Source organism: Chlorocebus sabaeus, chromosome 25 (genome assembly GCF_047675955.1).
Source record: "Chlorocebus sabaeus isolate Y175 chromosome 25, mChlSab1.0.hap1, whole genome shotgun sequence".
Lineage (NCBI taxonomy): Eukaryota > Metazoa > Chordata > Mammalia > Primates > Cercopithecidae > Chlorocebus > Chlorocebus sabaeus.
The window spans coordinates 56,102,439-56,126,296 of record NC_132928.1 but is presented as its reverse complement, the minus strand read 5'-3'; the positions used below and the strand labels follow the sequence as shown (position 1 = coordinate 56,126,296).

Sequence of the window (23,858 nt, the reverse complement as noted above, 5' to 3'; positions counted from 1 at the left end):
ATGCCACAAGATAACTTTACCATACTGGATTTGTTACAAAGTTCAATGCAAACCCAAGGGTCTGGCTATTAAAAACCCCCATCATTGGAAGATATTGCACAGCATGATGGGGAAAAGACTTTCAGACTCCAGTAGGAGACACAACCTATCTAGGTCAACAATATTTTAAAGAGTCTAAGAATAAGAAACAGTGGAGAAGCTTCATAGACAATTCCTCTGTACCAGATTTTAACACTCTCTCTCTCTCAGTTTCCAGTGCTGAATCGGTTGTGGTATCAACTAGATGCTCCAAACGTTTGGAGAGCACCAGCAGGACTATACTGGATTTGTGGGACAAAAGCCTATCAACTATTGCCCAAGAAATGGACCAGAGCCGTGTGTTAGAGACAATAAGACTATCCTTCTTGCTCCCACTGAAACAAGGGGAAGATTTAAGTTACCCAGTCTATAATGAAGAAAAAAAAAGGACCAGAAGAAACATCTTTACTCAGATAAGTACTGTAGAAAAGATAAACACAAACATAAAAAAGGACATTAAGATAGCTAGCTGGAAAGATAATGAATGGCCTCCTAAAAGAATTATCAAATAATATGGGCCAGCTACATAGGCCCAAGATGGATCATGGGTCTTCCACACCCCTATTTACATGTTAAACCAAATTATAAAATTGCAAGCAATACTAGAGATCATAGTCAATGAGACAGCTCGAGCCTTAGATCTGTTAGCCATACAGGCCATTCAAATGAGAGATGCTCTATACCAAAATAGACTAGCATTAGACTATCTCCTAGCCTCAGAAGGAGGAGTTTGTGGTAAGCTTAATTTAACCAACTCTTGCTTACAGATCAATAATAATAGAAGAGCTGTTATGGAAATTACTGCCAGAATGCAGAAGTTAGCCCATGCCCCAGTCCAGACTTGGTCCGGGTGAAGCCCAAACTCACTTTTTGGAAAATGGTTCTCATGGTTTGGAGGCTTTAAAATCTTGATAATAGGTTTTATAGCTATAATTGGAGGATGTCTAATATTGCCTTGTCTTTTACCTCTCCTCATCAGAAGCATCCAGTCTACTATTGAAACGATAGTGGACCAAACAACTACCACCAAAATGATAGCATTACAAAAACACCCACCAGTCCCCCAGGAAAAATATGTGCCTACACAAGAAAAAATAAACTATTGTGGTACTCTTTATTAATCTACATTTATGGTGAACACCAAAGGGGGGATGAAGAAGGAATTCATGAATTTTACAAGTATAATCAAAGACAACCAAAAATTTTTACTTTTTCCTTCAAAAGCTAAGTGTAGTGTAGCTCCCCCATAGTCTAAGAGTCTAAGTTAGAAAAGAATACTAACAGCCTGTTTTTCCTTCTGTGCTCAGCTAGCCTTATATGTACTTGCTAGTTTCACATTCCATGAGGCTCAGCGAGTTCCTGCTTCACCTCTCTAGCGCAACTGCAAAGTTACAAAGTTAATACCAAAATATGGTTTCCCAGGAATGGGGAACATGCAGAAATGTGGAAATGTAAAAGACTGATCAACTGCTTTTGTTCTCACTTCCGTAAGTAGGCTTCCTACATCATGTAGCTCCTGGCCACTGACTGCTTACAAGGTGGCTGCTTTCTTTGTCTGGAGCTCAGACTTTCCTGGATGCTAGTCCTACTGAGCCAGGTGATCACCTTTTAATAAAGACCTTTCCTGAACTCACTCTGTTCATCTCTCCCATCTTTGATTGTCCCACAACAACATAATAGCTGAAATGGTCAAAGATATTAATGTAAACAGAATCTCCTTCTATATTTTTAATATATACTCTATATTTCTTATGCCAACACTACCTGGGTCAGCCCTAACCCTCTTCAACACAGTCTTGTCTCCTCTCTAATTCTTTTTCAGTCATACTGTTTCATTTTCTTTTTCTACCTCTCCTTCCTTTTCAATGTTTCTCGCTTCTATTTTCCTAACTCCTATCCGTCACTGGTTTCCGGTCCTTAATTTGAAGAAACAGTGTTACCCATTCTTCATGGGAGGACAAATGCATTCCAAATTCCATGATGCCTGACTTACATACTTCTTGCCTCATATATAATTACTAAAAACAAATACAGTATAAATATTAAACAAATGAACAATAATCAATTGGTGGATTACTTTCAAAGAAGAGTTGTTTTGTGACAAATTCTGCTCTTTCATTCCTATACCACATTCATTAAGGTCGCTGCACATCATTGTCCCAAGGGCACCAAGGAGAACATCACAGCAGTAAAATTACACCTTCACTATGTATCAAGAAACCTCTGACAAGTGAGTCTCAATTCCTACTTGAGACTAAACACAATTCTTGTCAACAGCTCTATGACTGTGACAAGCAACATTGGTGCCCACACACTAGCTCCTAAAATATTCTTTATGACTTCCTTTTTTGTATAAACTGGTGTGGTTACTTTAAGTCACTGAGCCCATCCCTACTACAATGCCAAGAACTATGTTAAAAAAAAAAATTGTCTTATTCACAGGCCCGCTCCTAAGAAACCCATTCCTTACTCTTCCCTCTTCTGCCTTTACTTAACTCACCTCATTACCAAGTTCACTACCCTCCTGTTCTGATCTTCACCTAATCTATATACTGGTTGTCACCTTGATTCCTCTCAAAATTAAGTCTGACTCCGTCCTTAGTCAAACTGATCTCAGCACTGCCTCAGATCAGTTTGAGTAATGCCCTTCCAGGTTCTACCTAGTTCCTATCCTACTGCAGTCCCCTCAGACTCACTCGGTTCACCTAAGCCCTGCAGCTAAGACTCCTGTAGGTTGAATCTAAGTTTTGAAGTTCAGATTCCCTATGGCCTTTAGAAAAATTCTCATACTTCAGGAAAACTTGGAGGAAATCCATAAAGTCAGCTAGCTTACACATAGTTCTGAAAACTAAAGAAAGCACATAACTAAAATATAGAGGTGATCAAATTTTTTATCCTTTCCCATGGAGCTTTTTTTTTTAAAGCAATAATAAGGTTATATTTCACCATTTTTTATAAATCCAGCTGAAGGAGATTCTCATCAATTTGGGGAGTTGACTGCTGACAGGCTGCCCAGTGTGTTTTCTCCCAACTCCATCTTCTGAAAAGAGATAATACTATTTAACTGAGATAGACACATAACATAGAAGGATTAGTCAGTTTCCCATCCTCCTAACATTATAATTGGTTCAGGAGTGGACATGGACTCAGACAATACCAATTAGATGGTTCCCTAGATTGGTATATTACATTATTGGGAGACAGCTATTCTCTCTCCACTTAGGTTTAGTGGTGATGATGGCTGCCCAGAGCAGCTAGAGGCCACCTTCCCAGCTGCATGGAGAAAGCCCACCTAAAGTCTGAAAGGTCCTATAAAGCACGACCTTAGATATTTCTGAATTCTTAACAAATGACTTTATAATTCCACCATGGATTTTATCTTTTCCCAGAAACCATTCCTTAGGCAGAGAACTTTTTGCCATCTAGAAAGGATAGGAATGAAAAGCAATTTTATTTTCAAAGCCAGTGAGCACTGGCTCTTTTCTGTATCTTCTAAATTTTATTTGCAAGCTGAAATGTTCCTTCTCAGTTTCTCTCTCTCCTCTCATTTAGTAGAAGCCAGGTGGTATTTGAACACTCAGTCTGGAAATATCCTTAGCAGGGTCATCGAGTTCATTATTTAGACAAAATGTGGCCAAACTTACCGTCTCCTAACAAAGGTTTCTCCAGTTTCCAATAGCATTTTCCTCTCTTTACTGTAAACTCACCAATAGCCTCCTAGAAGGCCCTAGGGCTTCTGCTAAGACTGTACTTGAAGGCCTACAGCTTTCACCCACACCCTCCTCCAGGCCTTTCTGTCCTCTGCCTACCATCCAGTCCCAAAGACAATGACACATATTTTAGGTTTTGTTATGTCAATTTCTCACTTCCAAGTTGTAAAACTTGTGATTTATATATTGTTAAGTAACAAACAAACACAAAACTGAGTAGCTTAAAACAACAACAATCATTTATTTCATTCACAAGTCTGCAATTTTTTGCATGGCTCAGCACAGAAGGCTTGCGTCCACTCCATACAGCATCAGCTGGGCTGGCTTGACTGGAGGATCTGCTTCTAAGATGGCTCACTCATATGGCTGGCAAGTTGGGGATGATTGCAGGCTGGAGCTCAACCAAGGCTGTGGGCTGGGGCCTCAGTTCCTCCCTGTGGATCTTTCTATAGGCTGATCAAGAGTGAGCATCTCAAGAGAAAGCATTTCCCCTAGTTAGGCAGAGCCCTCATCACCTTCTATGATCTAGCCTCAGAAATCACATAGAATCACTTCCACTGTAGTGATGAGCCTGCCCAGATTCAAGAGGAAAGAACAGAGACATATCTCTCTATGCGAGGAATGTCATGACCATATTGTAAGAAGAGCACGTGGGAAGGGAGATGTGGCCATCTTGGAAAATACAATCTACCACATATTAGACTGAACATGGGCATAACTGTCAGTCCTTTACAATCTGGGGCCATCATGTTAATCTAAATAGCAATCTACTTAGTCCAGAGCAGTAGTTCTCAAAGGCTGGACCACTGGCCAGTTCTGATTCATGACAAAAGTTCCATCATATATGACAAAATAAGAAAAAAAATAACATAAAGATATATAATAAAACTTAATTTATTTAACTTAAAGGGTAGAGCCCTACACTGAGATCTCTTCCCTTTTCTGGTGTTAAAATGTCTTTTGTTAAATGATAGCGACAGTAGATAGTAGTTGTTTCCTTAATGATGTCCTATCAATCTCCTCCCCTTATTTTTTTACATTTTTTCTGGTTAATTAAATACAGAAGTCTAAAGAACTACTGTCTAAAAGTTATAACATTGAATTTAGCCTTTGATTGACTACTTCCCAAATAATCTGGAGGCTTCGTTGATTTATTAGTATGCACTTTGAATAGTAATTACTTTGTGGATGTTCAGAAAAAGTCATGCAGCTACCTATGTAACAGCTCAAACTCAAAGCCTAAGGGCATTTAAATTCTCCTATGAATATATCTATAATTCAGTGCAACGATAAGTAACAAGATATACTGTATCTCTCAAAATTGACTAAAATTATAAATCCATAGCTATAAATAAATGTTCAGATTCTCACATCAAAGAAATCTTTGACATGAGATCTAGGAATTTGTTGGTAATCACTTGGTTCACATGCCAAAAAGTAAAGTGACATTCAAGGTGAAGGCTCAGAAAATAGAAGGTCAGAGGAGAAATTAGGCATAGAGTTACAATGTTGGATGTATGTATGGCTTATCTGCTAGAGGAGTAGGAGTTAAAACGGGGCAAAATATGGAGATAAGTGTTGGTAGTCATTTTTATAAAGGTGTACAAGCTCTATAAATTAATGAAGAGGTAATGAGTTCTATGTATAAGGTATTACTAAAAGGTAATTCATTAAGTTATTTACTAACTTACTATCTTACGGACTTTTTAGGTATAAAAAAGAACAAAACGAAGTCCCTACCCTCAAAAAGCTTACAGTTCACACAGAAAGACAAACTTGTGAACAATTAAGTGGAACACAGTATGAGGCTATTTGCACTATGGGTGCCCTAAAGAGGGAAGGACTCATTCTTCATAATATTGGTGACAGGGAAGGTCATGGAATAGAGAATTACAGATTGCTTTACCAAAGGTTAGGATTGAATTTTGAGAAATTCCCACAACTGGGGGCAAGAGGAAGAAGAGGAACTGGTGAAGGAGTTAGAAAAGCAGTTTTAAGAGAGTAGAGGAATCATAACTGGCATAAAAGTGCCAACACAAGGAGTTTAAAAATAGCATCAGCAAATGTATCAAAAGCTATACAAAGTTTGAGGATAAGGATTGAAAGATTAATAAAGAGGGAAAATAGGTTTATTTTATACTAAGGGGTCTCCAGAAATGCCTTGGTCTAATTTAGAAATCTTTGAATTAAGAATCCAGGAATCCCTCCCTAATCTGGAACACACTCCTGGAAAGTAATGTTATATTCAAAATCCAAGCTCAGAAAATGTAGAGTTAGAATAGAAAGGACAAAAATGGCACCTGGACTTTTCTTAAATTATTGCAGTGCTTAAGGACACTGGTCTTCGCACAATATACTGTATTAAGAGAATGGGCTAGGCGTAGTGGTTCACAGCTGTAATCCCAGGACTTTGGGAGGTGAAGTCAGGAGGAATGCTTGAGGCCAGGAACTCAAAGACTAGTCTGGGAAACGTAGCAAGATTCTATCTCTGCAAATGTTTATTTGTTTTTATTATTATTATTATTATTATTATTTTGAGATGGAGTCTCGCTCTGTCATCCAGGCTGGAATGCAGTGTTGCAATCTCGGCTCACTGCAACCTCCACCTCCCGGGCTCAGGTGATTGATTCTCCTGCCTCAGCCTCCCAAGTCACTGGGATTACAGGTGCATGCCACCACATCCAGCTAAATTTTTGTATTTTTAGTACAGACAGGGTTTCGCCATGTTGGCCAGGCTTGTCTCAAACCCCTGACCTCAGGTGATCCGCCTGCCTTGGCCTCCCAAAGTGCTTGGATTACAGGTGTGAGCCAGCACCCAGGCTGCAAATGTTTATTTTTTAATTACCCAAGCATGGTGGGAGGATCACTTGAGTGCAGGAGTTACAGGTTATAGTGAGCTATGATCATGATAACTCCACTGCATTCCAGCCTGGGCAAGAGAGGGAGACCCTGTCAAGAAGGGGTTGTGGGGGTGGGGAGAGAGAAGAGAAGAGAAGAGAAGAGAAGAGAAGAGAAGAGAAGAGAAGAGAAGAGAAGAGAAGAGAAGAGAAGAGAAGAGAAGAGAAGGAGGAAGAAGAAGAAGGAGGAGGAGGAGGAGAGGGAAGAGGAGGAGGAAAGAGAAGAAGATGGGGAGGGGAGGGGAAGGGAAGGGAGAGGAAAGGAGGGGAAGGGTGGAGAAGGGGAGGGAAGGAAAGGGAAGGGGAAAGGAAGGGGAAGGGAAGGGAAAAGGGAGAAGGGAAAAGGAAGGAAGAAAAGAAAAAGGAGCAAACACAGGTCTTCTTTGTACTGCTCCATAAACACCCACTGGGTCGGCCAAAAAGGTGGGTGAAAGTTATTGCAGTATTCTTTTGTTTTAAAAAATTGAAACTGAATTGCTCATACATTAAAAAGATTAAAAACTTAAAATTTTGGGAGACATTTAAAACAGAGTTATCTCAAAACCATGGTTAAATACATGTCAACTGACCAAGTATTACTGAATTACCCATTCCTTTTCCTTCTCCCATAAGGGAAAACTGGCTTTCAGAACAGGACAAAGAAGAGAAAGTCATAAGAACAAACAACAAATGCTTTTTAAAAACCATTTTCTTTTCTACAAAACTTTTCCATAAAGTCACAACGTAAGAGAAGGTTGAGGCGCCTGATTAAATAAACTAGAAAAAAGGCTTTCCAAACCACCAATATGAAACCAACTATGGTACTTAAAACCTAGGAAATATAAAACAGAATGGGAGAGGAGATGACCTTCAGTCCAGTTACAACATCTGTATTGCCAGCCTTATAGAATAGGAGAACTCTTCTAAATCTAAAAACTATACAGATTTGTGTTAATTAATTGACAGACAGAAGGAGGTCAAAGATAAAGAGGAGTTTTACTCAGAGGTATATCCCACTTCACAGGTGAATTTTAATTTGGACATAAAAAGTGATAGCTGTACCCAGAGGCTCCTAATCTACGCCCGTCTTAATATTTCCTTGCTCCAAGTGTCATTCCATAAGATTTCCTTTTCAGAGAGGGAGAACAATTTTTTTCTCTGGAAATAGCCAAATATGTCCCTTTATATGGATTGCCTCAATTACACAGAAAATTATTAGATTCTCTGAGTAGTTCTTAAAGCCTAATGATTTATACCCAAGTGCTTTCCTGAAGGAGCATGTGAAACTCACATGGGGCTGGGCTTGGAGGAGCAGAGGCAAGGCCAGAGGGTCCAGACATAAGCATGCTGAACAGGTCAAACAAAACAAGGGTGATGTAATGTTGTACTTAAATACTTAAAGAAACCCACATCTGTTTTCTTGATTTCAAATGGCATGAATAGGTTTGTCTTTCAGATACTAGAAGAAAATGTGGCCTTTTACAAAGCGTATGTTCAGTGGGAGGTATCATCTTGACTTCTCTTCTGGTCATGGCTTGTTATAGATTTAGCACTTTTCACTTGACCTGAAAGGAAACAGATTTTAAAATTGAATTTAATTAGTTTGCAATATGAAACAAAATGAAGCCACTTTTTAAGACAATAAGCATGGAATAACTAGATTGTCCCAGCCTGAACCAGCTATTAATTCAACCCTGGTGTTGTTGGTATGTCATTCAAATAGTCTCTCCTTTTCATTATATTTAAAGCTGTGAGATCACATTTCCCATATAATCAGTATTATTATCCTTAGTTCTGCCATTGACGAGAATAATTTTGAATAAACTGCTAAACCTCTGTCCTCTTCACTTTCTTCACTGTGAAGTCAGGGTTCATTTCAGAGGTTCCATCAAGATCTAACATTCTATGATGTGAAGGTGCTTAGAGAACATGTGATATAGAGGATTGGGGGAGAGAGGTAAATCTTCATAGGTGAGAAGGGAAGGAGGGGGGATTGCTGGGCCAGGTTAATGGTACTGGTAGAGAGGTGGGAATAACTGTATATCCAATAGTCCCAGCTACTTAGGAGGCGGAGGCAGGAAGACTGCTTGAACCCAGGAATTCAAGTTCAGCCTAGGTAACATAGCAAGACCCTGTATCTAAAAAAAAATAAAATAAAAAAATAAAAAAAGTAATTGAAAAACAAATTAAGCAAAACACAAAATCTTAAAAAATAAAAAATAATTCAGGTCTTAATTATCTCACTCCTAAACTATACTCATCTCACTTTCTCTAGTCTCCTCTCCCTCCAATCCATTTTACAAACTAGGCCAGATTATCCTCCCCTACTTAATCTCTCTTCTCTCCCACCCCAAAGCCTTTAAATGGCATCCCGCTGCCCCAAAAAATAAAGCCTAAACTTCTACGTTTACAATTTAGTAGTTTCAATAAAATGTTCACGTTAACTTTTCAATACCTCTATTTTCTACATTTCTAATGTACCTTGACACAGACTCAACTACAATCAGCCAGATGGGTACTGGCCACTTCCTTATTCCCACATTTCCACTTTTGATCATAATATTGTGTTTTCATTCCAGAATTTCCTTCCTACTTCACGCTGGCTACCCATCCTTTCAGGAAACTCTTCTTTCTTCGTGATGCTTTCTCTTTATACTTAGGCTTCTCCGATCATACAGAGCACTTAGATTATCTTTTCAGGTATGTTCTACTCACAAACTAAGTGGTAGGCTCCTAGGAGAGTGATATGGGTGTGCTCAACAGATCATATAATTCATATTAGTTCTAGATGGCAAGAAGCATTCTGTCATACTGTAATACCTGGACTGGGTTAAGTGTCTTAACCTTTAAAAATCCACAACTCCTTTTGATAAACATAAAAATCTTAGGTACTGATTATACACATGCAAAAGAATTAAATTGGACCCCTATGGCCTAATACATATATATACACACAACACACACACATATGTACACACACATTATACATATATGTATATATATCTCAAAATATATCACAGAACTAAACATTAGTGCTAAAACTACAAAACTCTTAGAAGAAAACATAGAATTAAATCTTGGCGACCTTGGATTGGCAATGGTTTCTTAGATATGACACGGAAAGCAGAAGCAACAAAGGAAAAACAGATAAATTGAACTCAATCCAAATAAAGATTTTTGTGTTCCAAAACATAATTAAGAAAATGACAAGACAATCCAGAGAATGGGAAGAAATAGAATCATATTTCTGATGAGAGACTTGTATCCAGAACACAAAAAGAGCTCATACAACTAAAAAATAAAAAGACAATCCAATCTAAAGGTGGCAAGGGCAGGTGTGGTGGCTCACACCTGTAATTCCAGAACTTTGGGAGGCCAAGGTAGAAGCAAATCACTTGAGCCCAGGAGTTTGAGACCAGTCTAAGAAATATAACAAATCCCTGTCTCTACAAAACTGTAGAAAAATTAGCCAGGTCTGGTGGCACACCCCTGTACTCCCAGCTACTTGGGAGGCTGAGGTGGGTGGATCACTTGGGCCCAGGGAGGTTGAGGCTGCAGTGAGCTATAACTGTGCCACTGCACTGCAGCCTGGGCAACAGAGTGAGAGCCTGTCTTAAAATGAAAGAAAGAAAAGAAAGAGAGAGAGAGAGAGAGAAAGGAAGGAAAAGATTCTTCCCTTTAATGACCAGGAAAAGAAAAAATAAAAATGGGCAAGCAATTCAAATATATATTTCTCCAGAGAAAATACAGAAATGGCCAGTAAGCATGAAAAGATGCTTAAAATTGTTAGTAATTTGGGAAATGCAAATCAGAATACATTAAGATACCACTTCATACCCACTAGGATGGCTAATTTTTTTAAAAAAGATAATGACAAATGCTGACAAAGATGTGGAAAAATTTGAATCTTCATGTACTGCTGGTGGGAATATAAAATGGAAATCAGTTTATAACTCAGCAATATACCAAAGAAAAAGGAAAACATGTGACCACAGAAAAATTTTCATACAACAGTTCATTGCAGCATTATCTGTAATAGCCAAAAGAGTGGAAACCCAAATTTCCATCAATTGATAAACAGATTAAATTTGGGCCAGGCACGGTGGCTCACACCTGTAATCCCAGCACTTTGGGAGGCCGAGGTGGGCGGATCACGAAGTCAGGAGATCAAGACCATCCTGGCTAACACGGTGAAACCCCATCTCTACTAAAAATACAAAAAATTAGCCAGGCATGGCGGCAGGTGTCTGTAGTTTCAGCTACTCAGGAGGCTGAGCCAGGACAATGGCGTGAACCCAGGAGGCATAGCCTGCAGTGAGCCGAGATCACACCACTGCACTCCAGCCTGGGCAACAGAGTGAGACTCCATCTCAAAAAAAAATAGATTAAATTTGTACCCACAAAATGTAATTTTGTGGGCAACAGAGTGAGACTCCATCTCAAAAAAAAAATAGATTAAATTTGTACCCACAAAATGGAATATTATTTAGTCATAAAGCAGAATGAAGTACTGATACATGTTACCACATGGATGAACCTTAAAAATATTATGCCAAGTGAGAGAGGCCACCACGAAAGTCAACAAAATATTATATTATTTCATTTATAAAATGTTGAGGGGCATGTCCAGAGGGCAGCCATCCTAACCCAACCTGCCCTGCCCCCAGAAAAAGAAAAAGTTAAAAAAAATGTTTAGAGAAGGTAAATCCATCAAGAGAGAAAGTAGATTAGTGGTTGCCAGGGCTTGAGGAAGGGAAGAATAGGAAGTGACTGCTAATAGCTATAGGGTTTCTTTTCAAAGAGGTAAAACTCGAAAGTTAGATAAGGGTGATAATTACACAACTTTGTGAATATACTGAAAACCACTGAACTGTACTCTTTAAAATGATTACTCTTATGGTGTGAGAATTATATCTCAATAAAGCTATTATTTTTTAAAAATGCTAGGGGTGTGCCTGCCACCAAGATTCTGATATGTTCACCTTCCCGATTCTTAGGACGGTATTCCCACAGTAGGTTTTTCCCCAAATACAGAATTATAATACTTAAACTGCTTTTTAAAATGCTACCAAGAGGAACTGAGATGGCCAATTAGAAAAAGCTGCAGTCCATGGCTCTCATGGAAAATAAAAACGGTGAGTGAATTCAGCAGCTTCCAGTGAAATATCCAGGTTCTTCCATTGAGACCAACTAGGCAAATGGCTTGACCCAGAAAGAATAAAGAAAAGTAGAGTGGGGCAATGGCCTACCCAAGAGTGGCACAGAACCAAAGGAACCCCCAACCCCAGCCAAGAGAAGCAGTAAGTGATTGTGTGACCATGTACAATGTATGTGTGGCTTATCTGCTGCAGGAGTAAGAAAAGTGAGAAACCACACTTCTCACACAGATCTTTGCAACCCACCGATCACGAGATCCCCTCATTAGCCTATGCCACCAGAGCCTTGAGTCTGATACACAGACCTACATGGAGTCCTGGCAAAGCAGATGCTCAGGCTCACACAGAGACCCAGGAGTTTTACATACTCTGGCCCCAGGAATCCCAGCAAGGCAGGAGATCCATTTGTATACTCCCCTAGGAATAGGGCTGAATCCAGAGAGCCAAGCAGTGTCATTCTGTGGGCCCCACTTCCGCGGCACTTCACAAGTTAAGAGCCACCACCTTGGAATTGCTGCCAGACAGCACAACAGGCTGGAGACTGCCTGAGATGGATGAGTTCCCAGGGGGTAGAGGCAGGTGCCATCCATTTCTGCAGTTTGTTTAACTCAGTCCTTCTAGCCTTCCATCTCTGGGACGTTCAAGAAGTCCTCATGAGGAGGAGGGCTGCACAATGCAGCACAGCTGCTGTGCCAGATTGTGGGCAGATTGCTTCTTTAAATGGGACCCCAATGTATCCCCCTTCACTGGGTGGGACCTCCCTGCAAGAATTACAGCAACTCTAGCCAGGGTTATACAGACATAACTCTGATCTCTTTTAAGATGGAGCCACTGTGGGGAGGGATGACTGATGTCTCTGCAGTTCAGTCAACAGCCTTTCCAGCCCACTGGCTCTGGAGAATCCAGGCAGTCTGGATGAGGAAGGGCTATCCCCAACACAGCACACCTGCTCTATCAAAAAGGAGCCAGATTGCTTCTTTAAGAAGTTCCCTTATCCCATCCCTCCTGACTGAGTGAGACCTCCCAACACAGGTCTTCAGATACCTCCTACAGGAGCTTCCAGGCTGGCAACAGACCAATACCCCACTGGGACAAAGCTCCCAGAGAAAGGAGCAGGCTGTTGTCTTTGCTGTTTCACAGCCTTTACTTGATGATACCTCCAGGTAGAGGAAAAATCAAGGCAACTTCCAGTTTTCTGGAGCCATCCCCCAGCAAACTGCAGCAGCCCTACAGAAAAGTGGCCTGACTTTTAAAAGAAAAACACACAAACAGAAAGCAACAGCAGCAGCAGCATCAACAAAAAAAGACCTCAAAAAAATTCCATTCAAAGGTCAGCAACCTCAAAACTCAAAGGTAGATAAGCCCACAAAGATGAGAAAAAAATCAATGCAAAAATGCTGAAAACTCAAAAAGCCAGAGTGCCTCTTCTTCTACAAGTGACTGCAACACCTCTCCAGCAAGGGCACAGAACTGGACTGAGGCCAAGATGGCTGAAATGACAGAAGTAGGCTTTAGAAGGTGGGTAATAATAAACTTCACTGAGCTAAAGGAACACATTGTAACCCAATGCAAAGAAGCTAAGAATTATAATAAAACAATACAGGAGCTGATAACCAGAACAGCCAGTTTAGAGGACAGCATAACTGACCTGATGGAGCTGAAAACCATGATGCAAGAAATTCACAATGCAATCACAAGTATCAATAGAAGAACAGATGAAGAGGAAGAAAAAATGTCAGAGCTTGAAGACTATCTTTTGAAATAGGAAGACAAGAATACAGAAAAAAAGAATGAAAAGGAATGAACAAAACCTCTGAGAAATATAGGACTATGTAAAAAGACCAAACCTATGACTGATTGGGGTACCTGAAAAAGACAGGGAGAATAAAACCAAGTTGGAAAACATACTTCAGGGTATTATCCAGGAGAATTTCCCCAACCCAGCAAGACAGGCCAACATTCAAATTCAGGAAATCCAGAGAACCTCAGTAAGATACTCCATGAGAAGATCAACCCCAAGACACATAATCATCAGATTCTCCAAGGTCAAAATGAAAGAAAAAATGTTAAAGGAGGCCAGACTGAAAGGCCAGGTCACTTACAATAGGAAACCCATCAGACTAATGTGGACTTCTGAGTGGAAACCCTAAAACCAGAAGGGATTGGGGGCCAATATTCAACATTCTTAAAGAAAAGAATTTCCAACCCAGAATTTCATATCCAGCCAAACTAAGCAAAGGAGAAATAAGATCCTTTTCAGACAAGCAAACACTGAGGGAATTTGTCACCACCAGTCCTGCCTTGCAGGAGTTTCTGAAGGGAGCACTAACTATGGAAAGGAAAACCCATTACCAGCCACTACAAAAACAAACTGAAGTACAGAGACCAGTGACACTTTGAAGCAACCACATAATCAAGTCTGCAAAAATAACCAGCAAGCATCATGATGACAGGATCAAATTCACACAAAACAATATTAACCTTAAATGTAAATGGGCTAAATGCCCCCCATTAAGAGACACAGAATGGCAAGCTGGATAAAGATCCAAGACCCATCAGTACACTGTCTTCAAAAGACCCATCTCATGTGCAAAGACACACATAGGCTCAAAAGAAAGGGATGAAGGAAAATTCACCAAGCAAATGGAAAACAGGAAAAAAGCAGGGATCACAGTCCTAGTTTCTGACAAAACAGACTCTAAACCAACAAGTCAAAAAGGACAAAGAAGGGGCTGGGCACGGTGGTTCATGCCTGTAAACCCAGTACTTTGAGAGGCCAAGGTTGGTGGATCTCCTGAGGTCAGGAGTTCGAGACCAGCCTGGCCAACATAGTGAAACCCAGTCTCTCCTAAAAATACAAAAATTAGCCGAGTGTGGAAGTGGGCACCTGTAATCCCAGCCACTCGGGAGAGGAAGGCAGGAGAATCTCTTGAACCCAGGAGGCAAAGGTTGCAGTAAGGCGAGATTGCACCATTGTACTCCAGCCTGGGTGATAAAGCAAGACTCCGTCTCAAAAAAAAAGCAAAGAAGGGTGTTACATATCAGTAAAGGGTTCAATTCAACAAGAAGAGCTAACTATCCTAAATACATATGCACACAATACAGGAACACCCAGATTCATAAAGTAAGCTCTCAGAGACCTACAGAGACTTAGACTCATACACAATAATAGTGGTAGACTTTAACACCCCACTGACAATATTAAAAAGATCATCCAGACAGAAAATTAACAAAGATATTCAGGACCTGAACTCAGCTTTGGATCAAGCACATCTGATAGTTATCTACAAAACTCTTCACCCAAAAACAACAGAATATGCATTCTTCTCATCACCACACGGCACTTACTCAAAAATTGATCATATATGCAGAAGTAAAAAACTCAGCAAATGCAAAAGAACTGAAATCATAACAAACTGTCTCTCAGACCACAGTGCAATCAAATTAGAACGCAAAGCTAAGAAATTCACTCAAAACCACACAACTGCATGGAAATTGAATAAACTGCTCCTGAATGACTCCTGGGTAAATACTGAAATTAAGGCAGAAATCAAGAAGTTCTTTGAAACTAATAAGAACAAAGAGACAATGTACCAGAATCTCTGGGATACAGCTAAAGCAGAGTTAAGGGGGAGATTCACAGCACTACATGCCCACATCAAAAAGCTGGAAAGATCTCAAATTAACAACCTAACACCACAACTAAAATTACTAGAGAACCAAGAGCAAACAAACCCCAAAGTTAGCAGAAAACAAGAAATAATCAAAATCAGAGCAGAACTGAAGGAGACAGAGACACAAAAAACCCTTCAAAAAAAACACAATGAATCCAGGAACTGGTTTTTTTGGGGAAAAAAATTAATAAAATAGACCACTAGCTAAATTAATAAAGGAGAAGAATCAAATTGACACAATCAGAAATGATAAGGATGATATCACCACTGATTCTACATCAAAACAACTGTCAGACAATACTATAAACAATTCTATGAACATAAAGTAGAAAATCTAGAAGACATGAATAAATTCCTGGACACATACATCCTCCCAAGACTGAACCAGGAAGAAACTGAATCCCTGAATAGACCAATAATGAGTTCTGAAATTGAGGCAGTAATAAATAGCCTACCAACCAAAAAGAAGCCCAGGACCAGATGGATTTACAGCTGAATTCTACCAGAGGTATAAAGAAGAGCTGGCACCATCTCTACTGAAACTATTCCAAATAATTGAAAAGGAAGGACTCCTATCTAACTCATTGTATGAAGCCAGCATCATCCTGATACCCAAACCTGGTGGAGATACAACAGAAAAAGAAAACTTTAGGCCAATATCCCTGATGAACATTGATGCAAAAATCCTCAATAAAATACTGGCAAATCAAATCCAGCTGCACTTCAAAAAGTTTATTCACCATGATCAAGTTGGCTTCATCTCCAGGATGCAAGGTTGGTTTAGCATATGCAAATCAATGAATGTAATTCATCACATAAGCAGAACTAAAGACAAAAACCACATGATTATCTTGATAGACAAAGAAAAGGCCTTCGAGAAAATTCAACATCTCTCCATGTTAAAAATTCTCAATAAACTAAGTATTGAAGGAACATACCTCAAAAAAATCAGAAACCTATATGAAAAACCCACAGCCAATATCATATGGAATGTACAAAAGGTGGAAGCATTCCCCTTGAAAACCAGCACAAAACAAGGATGCCCTCTCCCACCATGCCTATTTGACATAGTATTGGAAGTTCTGGCTAGGGAAATCAGGCAAGAGAAAGAAATAAAGGGTATTCAAATAGGGAGAGAGGAAGTTAAATAATCTTTGTTTGCAGATGACATGATCCTATATCTAGGAAATCCTATTATCTCAGCCCAAAAGCTTCTTAAACTGATAAGCAACTTCAGCAAACTATCAGGATACAAACTCAATGTGCAAAAATTGCTAGCATATTTATACACCAACAACAGGCAAGCAGAGAGCCAAATCATGAATGAAATCCACTTCACAATTGCTACAAAAAGAATAAAATACATAAAAATACAGCAGACAAGCGAAGTGAACAACGTCTTGAAGGAGAACTACAAACCACTGCTCAAGGAAATCAGAAAGGACACAAACAAATGGAAAAACATTCCATGCTCATGGATAGGAAGAACTAATATTATGAAATGGCCATACTGCCCAAAAAATTTATAGATTCAATGCTACTCTCATTAAGCTGTCATCGACATTCTTCACAGAATTAGAAGAAACTATTTTAAAATTCATATGGAACAAAAAAAGAGCCTGAATAGCCAAGACAATCCTAAGCAAAAAGAACAAAGCTGGAGGCATCCTGCTACCCAACTTGGAACCATACTACAAGGCCACAGTAACCAAAACAGCATGGTATTGGTATAAAAACAGACACATAGCCCAATGAAAAAGAACAGAGAACTCAGAAATCAGACCACACACCTACAACCATCTGATCTTCAACAACCCTGACAAAAACAAGCAATGGAGAAAGGATTCCCTATTTAATAAATGTTGTTGGGAAAACTGGTTAGCCATATGCAGAAAACTGAAACTGGACCCCTTCCTTACACCTTATACAAAAATTAACTCAAGATAGATTAACGACTTAAATGTAAAACTGAAAACTATAAAAACCCTAGAAGAAAATCAAGGCGATACCATTCAGGACATAGGCACGGGCAAAGATTTCATGAATAAAACACCAAAAGCAATTGCAACAAAAGGAAAAATTGACAAATAGGATCTAATTAAACTAAAGAGCTTCTGCACAGTAAAAGAAACTATCAGAGTGAACAGACAACCTATAGAAAATTTTTGCAATCTATTCATCTGACAAAGGTCTAATATCCAGAGTCTACAAAGAACTTACACAAATGTATGAGGGAAAAAAAAAAAAAAAACAACTTCATTAAAAAGTGGGCAAAAGACATGAACAGACACTTCTCAAAAGACAACATTAAAAAAAAAAAAAAGGCCGGGCATGGTGGATTCATGCCTGTAATCTCAGCACTTTGGGAGACTGAGGTGGGTGGACCACCTGAGGTCAGGAATTCAAGACCAGCCTGACCAACATGGTGAAACCCCCTCTCTACAAAAAATATAAAAATTAGCTGGGCATGGTGGCACACATGTAATCCCAGCTACTCAGGAGGCTGAGGCAAGATAATCACTTGAACCCAGGAGGCAGGGGTTACAGTGAGCATTACATTCCAGCCTGGGTGACTAGAGTGAGACTCTGCCTCAAAAAAACAAACAAACAAACAACAACAACAACAACAAAAACACATTCATGTGGCCAGTAAACAAACATGAAAAAAAGTTCAACATCACTGATCATTAGAGAAATGTGAATCAAAAACACAATGACACACCATCTCATGCCAGTCAGAATGACAATTATTAAAAAGTCCAGAAACAACAGATGCTGGCAAGGTTGTGGACAAAAGGAATTCTTATACACTGTTGGTGAGAATGTAAATTAATTTAACCATTGTGGAAGACAGTATGGCAATTCCTCAAAGATCTAGAGATGGAAATACCATTTGACCCAGCAATCCCATTACTGGGTATATATACAAAGGAATATAAATCATTCTATTATAAAGATACATGCATATGTATGTTCATTGCAGCACTATTCACAATAGCAAAAACATGGAATCAACCCAAATACCTATCAATGATAGACTGGGTAAAGAAAATGTGGAACATATATACCATGGAATACTATGCAGCCATAAAAAGGAACAAGACCATGTCCATTTAAGAGTCATGGATGGAGCTGGAAGCCATTATCCTCAGCAAACTAATGCAGGAACAGAAAACCAAACACCATATGTTCTCACTTGTAAGTGGGAGCTGAATGATGAGAACGCGTGGACACATGGAGAGGAACAACACACACTGTAGGGGTTGGGGGAGGGACAGCATCAGGAAGAATAGCTAATGGATGTTGGGCTTAATACCAAGGTGATGGGTTGATCTGAGCAGCAAACCACCATGGCACACGTTTACCTATGTAACAAACTAGCACATCCTGCACATGTACCCTGGAACTTAAAATAAATGTTGAAAGAAAAAAAAATAAATAAAAATAAATAAAATAAAATGTTGCCACCCTATCTCCCAGGAGGAGATACTTCCTAGATGAGAATCAAAATCAAAGACAGGCCCAGTGTGGTGGCTCACACCTCTAATGCCAACACTTCAGGAGGCTGAGGCAGGAGGATTACATGAAGCCAGGAGTTCAAGGCCAGCCTGAGTAACATACCAAGACCCTATCTCCATAAAAAATTTAAAAATTGGCTAAGCATGGTGATGCCCACCTGTGGTCCCAGTTACTCCGGAGGCAGGCGTATCACTTGAGCCCAGGAGTTGGAGGCTGCGGTAAACTACAATCACACCACTGCACTCCAGCCTGGGTAACAGAGCAAGACTCTGCCTCAAAAAAAAAAAAAAAAAAAAAAAAAAAAAAAAAATCAAAGCAAAGCGACAGTAATCACATAAAATTTAATGACTGATAATGGTAACATTAAGATTAGTATTAGACATTTCCTGTAGGAAGAATTCTGTTATTATTAGTTATTACTAATATTGAAAATAATGAAACTAGGGAACTATATCATAGATTAGTGCTTGTAACAATGTTAATGACTACTTAATGAAGATTGTTAAAATCAGAATATCTCAGAAATAACAACATTGAACTTAATTTTCATCCCTTCTGACATTCAAACCACCTTTTATCCAAAACTTACGTGGTGTAGTCATTTTTGTGAAGATAGGAGTCACAGTATCTTCCAGTTGTTGCCTCTGCTCTAAAAGCTCATTAATGGAAGCTTCTGTATGGGTTTCCAACCACTCATTTTTTGCACGGCATGCACTCAGGATGGTATTCTAGGGACAGAAATACAGAGTTTGCTCTCCACTTATTTACTGAAAAATAAAACTCAACAGTATCTCTAAACCAGCACATGTTCTGCTGGTTTAAAACCAGCAGAGTTCTAAACCAATCAAACTTTCTGTGATGATAGAAATATTCTGTACCTGCATTGACCAATACAGTAGCCATTAGATATAAATAGCTATTGGGCACTAGAAATGTGGCTAGGGTGACTAAGGAACTACATTTTAAATTGTAATTAATTTTAAATAATTCAAATTTGAATAGTCACATGTGGCTAGTGTCTATTATATTGGACAGTGCAGCTCTAACATTAGTGGAATATGAGCACAATAAAACTCACCATCAAGAGTCATGAAGCCTGGTACCATTCTACACTTTCTCCCTAATTCTTCATTTTTGTTAAGCCCTGTGACTAAAAGAAGTACTTGCAAAGACCAGAAAAGAATAGGTGGATGGTATCAGTTGCATGCATCTCAAAAGACAATGCTGATATTTTATTCCCTCTCAAATGGTTCACAGGAGGAAGTTCAAGAAATACAAGAAAAGCTCCACCTTACTGAAAATCTCTCAGTTTGCACTGTAAAATTATCTTGTTGCACATATGCAGCAAATTTCTGATGTCTGATTTAAGATGTTTATTGTACTATGGTCTGTAATAATAAAGATAAATAAATACATTTGTGGTATGTCCTGTCCACACTGTTAAATAACAAGCAGTAGAATATGCAGAAGTATGTAGAAGGAAGTAGACTTAGAGGTGTCCTTAATATCTTATTAAGAAGAAAAAAAGTAAAATTGAATAATATATATAAGTGTGATCTCATTTTTATAAAAACAAAATCTTTCATAAAATTCCTATTATGTGTATGGATACATATGATTATATAAGTGAAAGGAAAAACATAACACAAAATTGTTATTAGAACCACAGAGTGCATAAGAATAGAAATAGAAAAAGAAAAACTATTAGGCTTGCTTTAGACATTTTGATGTTTTTCTAATTATTACTATGTATACATAATTTCTAGTTCAAATAATCAAATTTTTTAAAAGTAAAATAAGAACGTTCTAGTAACTAGTTTGACAAAGCACTATTTCTTTGTGTCAGGAAAATTTTGCTTTTTGCAGATCTGATAGCTCCAAAAGCTATTCTAACAGAATTTTTCCTACATTTTATTTGTTTCACAAGAGATTTTGTAGAGTACTCTACAAGACACAAGAGAAAATGTATAACTTATCAAATGCTTAGACTTGGTGATATCTTATAATTTAGCAATACCCAATTCTTTTTCATCTGAATAATAGGTCACAGGAAATTCACAGAGCATCCTGCACAAAAATATAAGAAATAATTTAAAACCAAAACACATTTCTGATACCCTCAGTATATTTTTTAAATGCACATTCGGAGCACTAAACTATTGCACAGGGAATGCGTGGGTAGTACTTAGAGTGGGCAAGTGGGCTTTAAAATTACTATGTTTACATCTGTGTATTTTTTTCCAATTCTGGAAAAATTGACACATTAAATAATATGCAATATGTTTGTACATGTACATATATACCAAAATATATAATGTGTATCTCAGTTTTGAAGCAAAATAATGAAATGAATATTTCCATTGTATTATTTTGGACACTACTACTCAACAGAAGAACCAGAACACTACCAGTACTATTAATGCAGCTTCTGTCCCTCCCCATCCCAGCCCCCTGACTGCCTTCAGGAGATAACTATGATCTGTGCTTATCCCTTCGCTTGACTTTTTAAATAGTTTTACTTCCATATGTAGGCATCCCTAAATTATATAGTTTGTAATTGCTTGTTTTTGAGCTTTATAAAAATCTATGTAGTCTTTGATTTTTTTTTTTTTAACTCAATATTACACTTCTAAGATTCAGCCATGTCACTGGGTTTGATACTTAGTACATCTCTATGTCACTCTTTAATACTATTTATTTTAGTTTTGATCAGACTATCCTCTATTAGAGGTTTATAAAGAAAGGAAGGGAAGGTAGGAGGGAAGAAGGAAAGAAAGAGGGAGGAAGGAGGAAGTAAGGACCACAACCTGCCTTTAGAACATCAGTGCAAAAATTAAAATGTAAGACAAAATTCTCAAAATACCACAGAACAAGCAATAATCACAATACAGTACCTTGTCTTCCTTAAGGAGTTTCCCTGATCCCTTTTCAGTGTCAGTAATAGCTAAAGAGACTTTTGCAATATATTTTTTCAGAGTCAGTCTTGCATCTGAAAGAATGGACAGAAACACACACATGACAAGACAAAGACAAGAGGCAGAGCAAGATAGTCAAACAGAAGCCTCCACTGTCCACCCCACCCCACAGAAACACCAAATTGAACAACTATCCATACAAAAAAAGCACCAACATGAGAACCAAAAATCAGGTAAGCAATCACAGTACCTCATTTTAACATCATATTAAGGAAAGAGGCACTGAAGAGGGCAGGAAAGACAGTTTTGAACTGCCTACACCACATTTCCCCCATACCCCTGGCAATGGCCACACAGTGCAGACAGAGAATCTGTATGCTTGAGGGAGGGAGAGCACAGTGATTGTGGGACTCTGCACTACAGCTCAATGCTTCCCATCATAGTAGAAAGCAACATGGGGCAGAATTCAGCTGCCACCCATGGATGCAGCATTTAGACCAGCCCTAGCCAGAGGGGACGCACATCCCAACAGTTGGAATCTGAGTTCCAGCAGGCCCCACCACTACAGGCTAAAGTGCTATGGGGTCCTAAATAAACTTGAAAGACCATCTATGCCACGAGGTCTGCAATTCCTGGGCAAGTCCTAGTGCTATGCAGGGATCAGAGCCAGTTGACTCGGGGTGCACGTCACCTAGTGAGACACCAGCCTGAATGGCCATGAGAGTGCTTGCCACCCCTCTGCCAATCCCAGGTGACATAGCTGACAGCTCTGGGAGAGATTCCTTTCTTCTGCTTGAGGAGAAGAGAGGGAAAAGTGAATAACACTTTATCCTGCAACTTGGATACCAGCTCAGCCACAGTAGAACACGGCACCAAGCAGAGTCCTGAGGCCCCCATTCCAGGCCCTAACTCCAAGGTGATATTTCTAGACATATCCTGGGCCAAAAGGGAACCAGTTGCCTTGAAGGGAAGGACCCAGTCCTGGCAGGATTCATCACCTGCTGACTAAAGAGCCTTTGGGTCCTGAATAAGTATCGGTGATACCCAGGCAGTACTCACCGCAGGCCTTGGGTGAGACTCAGAGCCATGCTGGCTTCAGGGGTGACCCAGAACATTCCCCAGCTGTAGTGACTATGGGGAGAAACACGTTCTGCTTGACGAAAGGAGAGGGAAGAGTAAATGGGACTTTGTCTTGCAACCTGGGTACCAGCTCAGCCACAGTGGGGTAGCACACCAAGCAGGATCCTGAGGTCCCTGATTCTAAACCTGGCTCCTGGAGAGCATTTCTGGGTCTTGCCTGGACCTGGAGAGCCCACTGCCCTGAAAGGATAGACCCATGCTGGGCAGTATTCACCACAGGCTGATTGCAGAGCCCTTAGGCCTTGAGTGAATATCAGCAGAAGCCAGGTGGTACTTGCTGTGGGCTTGGGCAGTGGTTGCCGCAGGGAGAGACTACTGTGTTAGAAGAAAGGGGAGAGGAAAAGTGGGAAGGACTTTGTCTTACGGCTTGGGTGCCAGCTCAGCTGCAGTAGAACAGAGTAGATTCCTAAGGTTCTTGACTCCAGGACTTGACTCCCAGATAGCATCTCCGGACCCACCCAGAGCCTGGGGGAACTTGCTGCCTTTAGGGAAGGACACATGCCTGGCTGTATTTGCCAACTGCTGACTATAGACCATTGGGCCTTGAGTGAATACAAGCAATAACCAGGCAGTGGTCACCACAGGCCTTGGGCAAGACCCAGTGCCATGCTGGTTTCAGGTCTGACCCAGGGTAGTCCTAGTGGTGGTGGCCACAGGGGTGCTTATGTTACCCCTCCCCCAGTTCTAGGCAGCTCAGCACAGAGAGAGAGACTCTGTTTGTTGAGGGGAAAATAAGAAAATTTAAAAAGCGTTTCTGCCTGATACTCCAGAGCATTTTCCCACATCTTAC

The 23,858-nt window shown here is 39.6% G+C and overlaps 1 protein-coding gene across 1 annotated transcript in view; it reads right to left on the bottom strand.

Moving 5' to 3' along the window:
- Window positions 1-4,005: 4,005 nt before the first annotated feature.
- The window catches only part of ANKRD45 (ankyrin repeat domain 45), a 63,052-nt gene continuing 43,199 nt past the window's right edge, over window positions 4,006-23,858 (bottom strand). The window contains exons 4-6 of the mRNA XM_007989458.3: window positions 21,908-22,002; window positions 19,603-19,741; window positions 4,006-8,229 (exon numbers count right to left, since the gene is read on the bottom strand). Of these exons, the coding sequence (XP_007987649.2) occupies window positions 8,159-8,229; window positions 19,603-19,741; window positions 21,908-22,002 (305 nt within the window). The 3' untranslated portion in view covers window positions 4,006-8,158. The remainder of the gene's footprint in view (window positions 8,230-19,602; window positions 19,742-21,907; window positions 22,003-23,858) is intronic.